The sequence below is a fragment of the Priapulus caudatus genome, unplaced genomic scaffold (assembly GCF_000485595.1).
Source record: "Priapulus caudatus unplaced genomic scaffold, Priapulus_caudatus-5.0.1 Scaffold245, whole genome shotgun sequence".
Taxonomy (NCBI): Eukaryota; Metazoa; Priapulida; class Priapulimorpha; order Priapulimorphida; family Priapulidae; genus Priapulus; species Priapulus caudatus.
The window spans coordinates 100,340-112,575 of record NW_014577306.1 but is presented as its reverse complement, the minus strand read 5'-3'; the positions used below and the strand labels follow the sequence as shown (position 1 = coordinate 112,575).

The 12,236-nt window shown below is 42.3% G+C and overlaps 1 protein-coding gene across 4 annotated transcripts in view; it reads left to right on the top strand.

Annotated features, from left to right (window-relative positions):
- Positions 1 to 546: 546 nt before the first annotated feature.
- LOC106807976 (protein regulator of cytokinesis 1-like) overlaps positions 547 to 12,236 on the top strand; it is a 19,705-nt gene continuing 8,015 nt past the window's right edge. For all 4 annotated transcript variants that reach the window (XM_014810511.1, XM_014810509.1, XM_014810510.1 and 1 more), the window contains exons 1-9: positions 547 to 664; positions 5,935 to 6,088; positions 7,197 to 7,319; positions 7,572 to 7,805; positions 8,575 to 8,742; positions 8,960 to 9,109; positions 9,626 to 9,773; positions 10,139 to 10,275; positions 11,373 to 11,468. In XM_014810511.1, the coding sequence (XP_014665997.1) occupies positions 663 to 664; positions 5,935 to 6,088; positions 7,197 to 7,319; positions 7,572 to 7,805; positions 8,575 to 8,742; positions 8,960 to 9,109; positions 9,626 to 9,773; positions 10,139 to 10,275; positions 11,373 to 11,468 (1,212 nt within the window). In that variant the 5' untranslated portion in view covers positions 547 to 662. The remainder of the gene's footprint in view (positions 665 to 5,934; positions 6,089 to 7,196; positions 7,320 to 7,571; positions 7,806 to 8,574; positions 8,743 to 8,959; positions 9,110 to 9,625; positions 9,774 to 10,138; positions 10,276 to 11,372; positions 11,469 to 12,236) is intronic.

The window sequence follows — 12,236 nt, the reverse complement described above, 5'->3', positions numbered from 1 at the left end:
TCTGCCTAGTCTTTTATACATTTCTTACGCAGTTAGTAGTTACACCGTCTTAGAAAGTGGTGGAATTGGTTGATTGACAATATTGGTTAACTTAGCCTACAAATTACAATGCAAAATCAATCAAGTGTTCTAGCCGAATTAGGAATGGAAACTTACTTATTTCCAAGACACCTACACTTGTTTACACATATAATAAAAATATTTACTCGAGTATTACATTTTAACGGGCATACTCTGCTCTTCTGGGTAATATTGCTGTTCGGTTTTGCTCCAAAAGAAACTTCTATAAATACGGTGAAAAATATGCTGTGTATCCCCGAACAAATTTCGTGACAAAACAGAAGACACGTTATACGGAGCCGATTACAATGTTTGAAAATTCGGTTATCGCCAATCTCTCTCTTTTCCTCCTTCCTCGGCCGACACTCGCGGGCGCGTGGCTGGGTGGGCCGTGTGTGCGCTCCGTGCGCCGTGCTGCCGATGAGTCCGCGGGAGTTGTTGTTGTTCGAGAGAGATCTGGCGATACAATTGTTTCACCTCTGTAAGTCGGTTCGCTAACGTGTGCTCTGGTTTTGTCGACGAATGTTTCGGGAATACAAGCATTATTTCAACCGTATTATGAAGTTTTTTGCGGACAAAACGAACAGTATAGGCTACCTAAAATGTAAGTACTCGAGTATTTTAATTATATGTGGCTAAAGCCAGAGAAGTTAATTGAACATATAGTTGGTTCATTTCCGTAGATTCCTAGAACATTGAATATGATTTTGCATTGCTAATTTGTAGGCCTAAGTTTTAACAATATAGTCCATAACAATGTCACCACTTTCTAGACGGGTGTTAACTCACTAACTGTAAGAAATGTATTAAAGCTAGCAGATCGGCGCTAGTAGTACTAGTGAGTGACGTATAGTAACTGGGCTAGCGATACAATAATGTTAACCCCAAACCCAAGCAGGATTAGGGTCCCGCTGTAGTTCCGCTCTGTCAGGCACCGCCGTCGTCGTCTGAGCGCCTTCTTCTCTCCGGCTGGGTCATCTGGTTAGCCTTAGTGGCTGAAGTGTAGTCTAACTAAGTACTGGCATTATCGGTTATCGGAGTAACGACGGTATATAATAAAGCTCGGCAGCCATGAGTATTTAGTAGTTTATAATTAGTTACTACTATATTAGTACTACTACTACTAGTTGGGAAATAGTCATTGAACGACTCAAATAGCGTGCGTCTAGGCCTACAGGCTACTTCGCCGGGTGACCTCGCGCTCGCAACGATAAGTGGCTGCCTGATGGTCGGTACGTCTTCGGTCGTGATACCGCGCACGCGCTCACTCGCACACGCGACGCGAAGACGGCGGTCGTGTATGTGTCATCCGCGTCCCCCGGCGCGACGGAGCGGGTTACTGCGGGGGTACGGAATCCTAGCCGTACCCCTACGCTTGTTTTCGTACTATCTAATCATGTCGCCAACCACCGGGTACCTCTGTGCTCCTAACCGATCCTCCACTAACGAGTCTTAAGGGAAGTCGGCCTACGCCTTACCCCTAACCCGAAACTCCGAACCTTAACCATACTTCAAATAGTGACAGGTACTATCATCACCCTTCGCCGTCTCTCGGGATATCCCGGACCTCCTACAGGGTACCGTTCTCTCGCAGGTACTCCCTACCTGGGGAACATTAAGACCGCCTTCCATGAGCCGTACCGTGGTTTACTACAGATATGTACCCGATCGGTAGTTTTTAAATTGCTTCAGTAATTACTATGTGCATTACGTTTATATTTTATGATGAGGTATGTTTAGGTTTAGGTAAGGGGCCGTTTCCATGAGCGCTCGTTTAAGTTAAGGTTGCTTGTAGTATTCATGGTTTATATATTTTATATGGTGCAAATCCACTTTTACGGCCTCCTTAGCTATCACGAAGTGATGCACAGATTTCTCGTGTAGTCATCCAAGCTGAGCGATGCTGGTGCTCCGTCAGAATGCACCAGAATTTCGTATATCAAGAATGATGCCAAAAACCCTAGCCCTAAGCCCAAAACACACTTCTGATACTAAGAGCTAAGGTTATACTTTTTATGATTAGAGTTTTAGCGCGGTTCTCTGCATCATTCCTTGAATATACCGGAAGCACGGGAAGTTGTGATCAGTTGAGTGATACACAGACATGCCCGGCTGTGCATCACTTCATGATACCTAAGGTGCCTCAAAGTGGATTTGCGCCTTTTTACCCTATGAGGTATGTATAGGGTTACGTAAGGGACCAGGGCCTGGCCGCGTTCTGAAGGCGCTGCGTTAAGTAGCTTATTGGTTAAAGAGCGGTTTTAGATACCTTATATATAGAGTGTCACCATACTCCTCCGCATAGAATTTCCACGTTTCACATACGTCTCGCCTAACTTCAACGACGTTGCTATAAGGGCAGAAAATATTAAAGGACAGGTCAGCGGCAGTACTTGGCTATCGTACATCAAGCACGCACGATTTCGTCGCGTGTTTTCATTGTTTGGGCAGCCGTAGTGTTTAAAGCCGAAAAACCCGCCGAGAAGGTAACTTTCTGTGTTTTTTTTTTTTTTTTTTTTTTTTTTTTTTTTTCGGAGAATACTGGTGCAAGCGCCTGTGAAGGCATTGGACACGCAGGGGGTTTATAATAAGTGTGGCTAAGAAGCTTCTTATTTGCGGTAGCAGATTTTGAAGAGATGAAATGCTTCCTTGCACCTTACATGTGCGCGTGCTCTGCGGCTGTTCGTGTATGTATGCTATGGCGGGTATGTGCTATAGCGTATGTTATGCACTAGCTGTATTCTATTGGCCGCCAATACTGCTATCAAAGTCAAGCGTAAATCTAAACCTTCAGAATTTATGTTACATTTTTGTTCAGTCAATACTCGCTCATTTGTGTGGTTCAGGAAATAGGGACAACCTGCTTTAGTTTAATTATTTCTCAGGCTACTTGGCATTAAAAATACTTTTAACTTATTATTTTTAGTTTTTGCACGGCTTGTTGTACCATACATATTATATTAAAACTATAATGCACGCGAGAGGATTAGCGTAGAACTCACAGTGAGCTGGCGTCGCCCCATTAGACTTGTAACATGTCCTCTATATATATATAGACTATCTAGCTAGCAGATGTCACGTGCTAGAGATTAGGGTACCAGTCTATTGCGGCCAGCCAACATCGTTACAGCTGCAATTTAAGGGACCGTCTAACAACGCACGCGCATAAGTTCGCTGAAACAACTTTTAACGGAGGGACGTTTAAGACAGGTTAGGCTCTCGTACAAGATTCTAAGGATATCTTAGGATGGCGTTTTTACGATCAGCTTTGTGAAAACTGCCCCCTGAACTCAGAAAGCATGCCTTAGAACTATTATTTTCACTCAACCATATACAGCAGCAGTTCTTCGCACCCCAGAAATTTTCGTACCGTTTTAATCAGGCAGTGTCTACAACGACCGGACCCGGTTTCGGAGTCCTAAAACTAAACAACCGGCTCTCTTCTCTGATTTAGGTCAGTTGGACAGTTCTGAACATTAAACAGGATTGGGGGGGGGCTGGTCAGGGGTTATGCGGGTCGAACACAGTACCATTAATGAACTATCACTCTGCCTATCACGAAGCGAGAAGCTTTACGTTTGAGCGTCACTCAGACAAACTTAAAGAGTGTTGGATATAGACCCTATAACCCTAGAACCCTATCCCTAATTCTAAAATATAATAAAATTAGCCAAAAATAATTTTAAATCAATCAATCAAAAAATAATAAATCAGAGAAGATGTTGGCTAGTTGTTGGCTCGCGCGGTTGTTTAGTTTCAGGACTCCGAACCGGATCCGGTTGTTTTAGAAACACTTCGCTTTAAATAAAACTTTTGGTAAATATGAACACTAAAATTGTATTTCACGTGTCAAAAGAGTTTATTACCAAATATTTAGTTTGACGACACAATACGACATAGTACATACATACATACATTGACATAACATCGAGGTCGCGTGCTCTAATCGAGCTACTATACAGGGAATAATTTCCCGGTATCCACTCGCAATTCGCGATTGTATTTTCAGGCCCCCATTGTGCTACTCGCATTATTTTTTTTATGATCGGCAGTGTGGTGCGATGCCAGCCATCGAGATGTCAAAGCTGGGAAACATAACGATGTTTACAATTTATACCTTTTTATTTTCTTCGGGTGCTTGGCCGCGACGCCGGGCCTAGGCTTGAACAATCAAACATCGGAATTGCGATGCGATACCGGGAAAATTATCTCCCTGTTATAGGTACTGACTCCTAGGAGCTCAAATGACAAGATGCCACGTATACGCGATTTTATCTGGAATTTGCTTAACACCTATAGACTCAGAGCCATGATCATTCGTAGTGTACTTCTTAGATAGTACACTATGTCGTCTTTGTGTGCTACCGTGCTCACACCACCTCCCCCCCCCCATACATCAATCAATATCGGCCCAGCCCGCAGGCACGTATACACAGCACGCTGTGCTGGCGTGCACGGCTCTCGCGGGCCTTGCTTTTCTCGCGACCTTTGATAATATAAAGTCGAGGATGTCGTGGTCGGAGGAGTCAGGACTAGCGCCGCTTCACAATCGCGTAGAACTGTATTTCATCAAATGTCTTGGCATGATATTAGGTAGTCCGTGGGTTTTTAAGGAACCAACATTTGAATTAAAGTTCTAGACATTATTTTTATCGCCTAAAACATGGGCGGTCAGCTTTAGCTTTCACTCGCCCGGCCCGATATTATTTCACTCGACAATTGTGCGAGCGGACGAGATGTGCCAAGTCTCGCACGCTGTTTAAACGCTGCCGCGGGCAGCGTGCAGAATCGGCTAGTGGTGATCCTAGGCTTAAGGTAAGCTGTGCCTGGTCACAGGCAGGACACGATAACACGGCCAATCATGCACTGCGGTTTGTAAATTTGTACGAGAGAGATGTGTCTGAAAAAAAATGCTATACAAAATTTATCCAATTGCTATGCAAAATTTATTTTGTATTAGCAGCATTTGCTATGGCATTTTACTCGATCGCTGCTCTAATCAGTACTATAGTACCAGGCTTCTCCCTATGTTGGGCAAACCGGGCGCACCCACCCCGTTTGGGGAAACTCCCCTCCCCCTGTTTCAATCGTTGCGCCACGTTTAAATTATTTCCGCCCCGATTATTTAATTTTTTTTTTAATGGGAATGGCTACACATGAGGAACAGGCTGAGTGAGTCAGCTTTGGAGGCGCTGTTGCTACTGGCAATTGAGGGGCCACCACGGCAAGAATTCTCATTCGACCCACTGGCAGCAAGAATAAGTTCGCACCTGCAGCTACAGCACACACACACATCTATTGACTATATATAACAACGTTATATATAGTTGTTATATAGTAGTTATATTAGCTATAGTTGTTATAGTAGTTATATATAACTATTATATATATAATGTTGTTATATATAGTCAATAGATGCGTGTGTGTTGTAGCTGCAGGTGCGGACTTGTTCTTGCTGCCAGTGATTCGACCAGGCTCCCGGACGCCCCTAGTTTTCCCTCCCCCTCCCCCCCTCTCCTGCCCCTTCCCCTGTTTCAATTTTATCCTGGGGAGAACCCTGAGTACGTACTATAGCCAATTCGGTTCAAGGATAGAGGTGATGTCCAGGACGGTGATAGCTAGGGTAGGATGATGTTCATTACTGGACATGCTCTCTATCCTTGAGCCACTAATTCTATCATCTAACTAATATACGTAAACTGTGACGTTCAAATACTCATCTGCAACACACATGTATCTCATCGCACACACTCCACTGTGCAACAACTCACAGAAATGTAGCGATCTCTCGAGCGTGCATTTGTTATAATTATAAACGTATATATCGCACATAAATTCGTTGCATTGTGATGATAAATGTTTTTATTTCTACAGGGAGTTGGCTGTTAACATTACTGATTCAGTAAAGGAGGAGATTGCGACACGGCTAGAAGAAACCCTGAACAGGCTTCAAACAATATGGACCGATATAGGAATCCTAGAAGACCAGAAAAAAGAGCGAGTAATGGTGGTCATTCACCATGTCATGGCAAGTTCATCATGAGATTATTCAAGTTTTTCCTCTTGCATAATTTGCAATTTTTATCTCATATTAATATTAATCCCATGTTCCTCAGAAACCTGTTATCTTATTGTTGTATATTTCGCGGTGGTTTAATTTTTGCGAATTTCGCGAACGCGTCCCTGACCGCGAAAATAACAACACACGAATAATTCATAATTCACCACTCGCAAAATAGTCCGTCAAGTCTGAACTCGCGGAAAATATGGCATATTTGGTCATCATGGGTGATTCATTTGACAATCATGGTGCGAAATTTACGGGAGTCCGGAGTCAAATATTCCGATTTACTGTCGGACTCCCTAAAAATTCTGCTATACTAACAAGTTTGTTCCAGAGCACGGCTTCACGGAATCCACGGCGGCACAAAAACCTGCAACTCGCCTGCTCCCAGTTACCTTGACGGTGACCGTCAGAAAAACGACATGCCCTGCCCGTCGCGAGTGCGTGCCTTCGTGTGTGTACCCACCAGTGTTCCGTGTGTGTACCGTACCCAGGGTTTTTACACCCCCCCCTCGCTCCCACCTCGCTTAGCCATTGAGTGACTAAGCTAAGTCGAGAGGTGGCAGCGAGTGCCAGTCTATGGGCTATAGGCGGCGGGCAGGCGGCGCACTGCTTTCCAACTCGCGTACGAGCCTCGCCATTGGAACGTTGCGAAAACGTTCCCCCACTAAAATTGTCCCCCACTAAAATTGCGGACTGTTCGCTGGCAGCTATGGATTCGTGTGCCGGCCTATGCATTCGGCGCACGGATCCATAGCTGCCAGCGCTGCATACTGTCGTAGGACGTTCCCGCGGTCGCGTGCGCCTTGCCGCGGAACTGCGCGCAAGATCGCGCAGCACTTCGGATTAACACCTTTCGGCAACGCTTGTCTAGTATCCCGTCTCATCTGGTTGATTAAGTTTGCTGCTTTCTTTTTTTCTGGCAGCAAATACTGCTACTGAAATAGTTTCTAACCCTGCATGTGTTATGACTATTTCAGCACCATTTCAGTTTCTTAATAATAGTAGTACAACTGTACAATATTAAATCTGAATAGCATTAAGTTTTGAACTTATTGTCTTACTTTTTTAGAATCTACTTGATGAGATGGTTGCTGAAGAGGAAAGACTGCGTAACAGATTGCTCGCCAGCGTGGAGCAGTGTGGGAAGGAGCTTCATAAACTATGTAATGAATTGCATGAAGCTGAGTATGAGGTAAATGAGTTTGACTGCTACTAGACAAGTTTGTACAAATATAATATAGCATGATAACAATTCCATAATGTGCACTGCACTTCGTTTGTCACATCAATGTAAAAGGAAACACTTCTAATTTAATCTTGTACGTTTGTGATTTATAAATATATGTCTATCGCAATGCTATACAATACATGAAACTAAATCTTTTTTGGTTGGTTATGCAATGATATATGAGACAGACATTCTAATCTTCATATAATATTGCAGCCAGATTCTGGGCTATCTCTGCTAATGTTGGAGAATGAGCTGAGAGTCCACACGGATGCACTCAATAAAATCAAGCATGAGCGGCTGAGGCATGCAAAGGCTTTGCGTGAAGAAGACCAGAAGCTGTGCGCGGCACTGTGTGAGACTCCTGTCTACATCTCGGTGACGACTGTACCTGCTAAGGAGCAGCTTGAAGCTGTGCAGGATCACATAAACAAGCTGACCATCGAAAAGGTACATTGGTTGGTGGGCTTTCAGCAGTGATATTGGGAACGATCACAGGGAGACGCATTATTGTCTGTCCTCTCTTATGGGATGTATACATTGATTCACCTCTCATTTGGGGGGGGGGGGTTAAACCTCTTGTGACCAATAGCAGGCTTATTGTTACTCAATGTTGAAAATATGCTGGGTTAGTAGCTGGTACCAATTTTTAATAAAGTTCTACATGGGTCCTCGTTTACTATGTAATATAACTTACTATTGCTTTCAATATAACCAGCTCAAACTTTGTTTTTTTTTGTGGCCACATGTGCACCACATAAGCCACCTAATGTAATACTGACACTGAAGCATTATGCAGGGTGCGAAATTAACGGGAGTCCGGAGTCAAATACTCCCTGATTTACTGTCGGACTCCCTGATTTGACATATATGCGTGTGACTCCCTGAAAATTCTGCCATACGAACTAGTTCGTTCCGAAAACGGCCTCGCGGAATTACTGTACAATTTTTTTCAGCTAATGTCCAAAGAAAATTAGGTAGACGTGCAACTGTATAAATCTTAAAAATAAGCACATGCATTATTGTTAATATCTTTAATTTTGAACCTCAGACTGCGGACTCCCTTATTTTGCTGCGGACTCCCTCATTTTGCTGCAAACTCCCTCTTTTTGAGGGTAGGGATTATAGGTTGGACTCCCTTGTTCAAAAGTTCATTTCTACCCCTGATTATGTGTACCTTAAAAATTAATGTAATGGGTCTCTTTTTTTAATACTCAAGAACATGCGTTTCCAAACCTACGTGGCCAACAAAGTGGCCATCGGGGAACTCATGCAGGAACTTGAGCAACTGCCGAATACATCCTTTGAGATAGACATCCTACGTGACGATGATGTGTTTGTGCTGTCGAAAGAGAATATGCAGGCCCTCTCTCTACTGCAAGATGAGGCAAGTGTTAAACTAAGTACTGTGTGCACCCTCAACTGTTTGCATGATCGACAATATGTACATAAAATGGACAACGGAGGTGTGTGTATATATAATATAAATGCCAAACACCCTGGAAATAGGCCTGTGTGTGAAGTACCAATTATCACAAACAGAATAGTTATCTCAAAGATGATGTCTATATATTATCTCAATCTCTTGTTAACATGGACTTTAGCTGGAGGAGAAAGTGAGGTTGAACACGGAGGTTGCCACTAATCTAAGAGAGACTGTCACATCGCTTTGGGATAGGCTTCAAATTCCACAGGAAGAGCGAGAAGGCTTCTTCAAGCAAAACACTGGATCCAGGCCAAAGGCAATTGAAGCTGTAAGTTGTCTTATGTAATATGTTATTGGTATATGCTTCTATGGATTTTTGTTTTGTTATATACACTCAATAAAATGAGAATGAATGAAGATTGGTGATGTTTGAAATTTTTAGATCACAATATATTATCTTAACACATGACAAAGACATTTGTCGGTAATTTCTCCATTCATATAATATAATGATAGATTATATGATACAGTCATTTGTGTCTGTATTCCTCACAGGGTTAGGAATTTTTTGCCACGAATGAGTATTGTGGGAGTGCAGAAAAATATTTGGGAGTGCAATTTTACAAATGTACATGGCTTTAGATCAATATTTTTTGCCGTGCAGTTTCAAAACTGACCGTGCAAATCACGGCTGTATGGCTCGCTGGCTAATACGGTTCTAAAACGATCCCTCGTTGATTCCTCATGTTTATCCGAGCTGCATCTCCTACCATATCAGAACTCATTATTTTCATGCACCTGCAAGAATACAATCATAAATGGGTATCGTTTTTTTCTACTGCAGTTGAAAGAAGAGATCGCACGTTGTGAACTCCTGAAAAGGCAGAACATCGAGAAATTTGTGAAGCAGATCCGAAATGAATTGCACATGTGGTGGGAGAAGTGTTACTACAGCGTGAGCCAGCGTGCAGACTTCAGTTCATTCACCAATGGTAGTTATGAAATCATAAAAAGAAAGGTATGTTCGGATTAGAGTTCACAATCTTGTAAATTCTAATCCGAACGTATCTCTCACGTTTCTTGTCTTAATTGGGAAGCTGTGAATGGGTTTTGAAATTCCTTGAACTTATTAATGAGTAATCTATTCGGTTGTAGGCGTCACAGCTCTCACCAACACATATTAATTATAGTCCATGAGCTTCTAGAAAGTATGAAGTATGGTATAGTTGATATAGTCGTGTGATAACTATGAGTACAGACATGTTTTCATGAGAAATGAGTAATACGAACGTGGTATTTCCTTTAGTGACTATGTGAAAGGTAATGTATTCATAAGAGATGCATTAATTTTTGACAGATGAGTATACAGAAGAGCTTCTCGAAGCACATGAGGCAGAACTGGAGAAGGTGAAGGCGCACTATGCCAAACACGAACTGCTCTACATTGATGTGCACAAGCGTAAAGAACTATGGGACAAGTTTGTTGAATTTGAGGTAATGTATAAAAAACACATTTGCTTTACATTTTAGGAAACAAATGTATTCGTTTCAGGTGTACTACAGTGTGGTTATTTATACACCATGTCAGGCTAAATGGATTATAGTTGCAGGGCATGAAATTCAGATTTTTTTGCACTGGCCCAGAGGGCTGGTAACTGCAGTTTTTGACCAACCCTCACAAATTTTTTCACAAAGATAAGACTGACTCTTGCTTGTCCGGAAAATGTTGTATTGTGCGGCATCGCGTAGTAGCTGTTGAACAGACTATAATACAGATCGTGAATGATGTCCAAAGTGTTTTTGTCAATGTCATGTTTCACGCTTGCATTCTCGATTCCAACTGTAAAATGTTGATAAATTATGGTGTGATATCCTTCAGGTAAAACAGCATTGTAGGCTATTTGCTCGTTAATGCTATAAATAAAAATGTAGGTACTCCATGGTTCGCACAGTCCTTGAATTTGAGGGGAGTCCTTGAAAAGTATTTGAATTTAGTAAATGTTGATTTTGTGCTTGAAAAGTCCTTGAATTTCATGAAAATGTCTGAGTTTGTAGAAAGAATCCTTGCCTGTAATAAAAATAAATTTTTTACCATCAATAATGTGCAAACCTCAATAAAAATTGCGTTAAATGAGCTTAAAAAGCTATAGACATGATAGACAGTTAAATGATGATCACAAATTACACTCAGTAAAATCAGTCAGTAAATCAAGGTATGTTGTAGAAGTGACAGTGTTTAGAAGGGTTTATTAATATGACCCAGGTAAGTTTTAGAGGTGACAGTGATTAAGAATGGGGTTATTATTAAATTAATTCAGGTATGTTTTGTTCTGTGTATGAATTCTGATAAAATGTCCTTGAAAAGTCCTTGAAAAATTTTTCAGCCCTCCTGTATGACCCATGTACTCGCTAACACGGCTGAACCCACCGGCTCGGAGGGCCGGTGTTTTGTCCATGTTACTGGCCCTCCAAATAATTTAGCGATGGGCCGGTACTAATTTCGCGCCCTGTAGTTGTATTATGAGTAATGCTACTACGTATGAACTAAGCTGGATTTGAGTATCAAACATCTTGAAACTTGATACTTGCAGAAGAGAGCAAGTGATCCAAATAGATTCACCAATAGAGGAGGAGGTCTACTGCAGGAGGAGAAAGAAAGAAAGCGACTAACTAGGGAGATTCCTCGGGTAGGTGTAGAGTAATTCTTGTATCTATATAGAGCTGCTGCATGTTGTTATTGGTGTTCATTATTTTTATTACTTGAAGTCACTCTATGGTGACTGGTGTTTCCTCCAGAAATTTCAGAAGGCATTTCGTTTATGGGCGGATGGAGAGGGCCCAGGAGGGGGTTGTATCAATTGAAATCAATTACGCATGTCATTACCGGCCCCAATACACGAGTAAACGTTGGGGAACTTAAAATTGCATCATTTGTATATATATTTGTTGTACCTATATTGATATTTCTTGCTGCTAGAAGATTGGTAATAATAATTGTATCCCCCGCGACGAAGTCGGCGGGGATACTATGGTTTCATGTCTCCCCAGCCGCCGCCGCTCGGTCTGCCGCAGAGAATTTCCCTTCCGCTCTATAACTCGACCCCTAATTGACCTAGCGTGACCAAACTTGGTATACTTACACATCTTGGGGAGAAGGTGTGCAGAGTACCAAAACCAGGTCACTGCGACCTTTATTTGACCTTTACCTTGACCTTGATCATATTTCCCTTCTGCTCTATAACTCTACATCTAATTGACCTAGCGCGACCAAACTTCGTATACTTACACATCTTGGGGAGAAGGTGTACAGAGTACCAAAACCTGGTCACTGCGACCTTTATTTGACCTTTACCTTGACCTTGATCATATTTCCCTTCCGCTCTCTAACTTGGCCCCTAATTGACCTAGCTAGCACTACCAAACTTGGTATACTTACACATCTTGGGGAGAAGGTG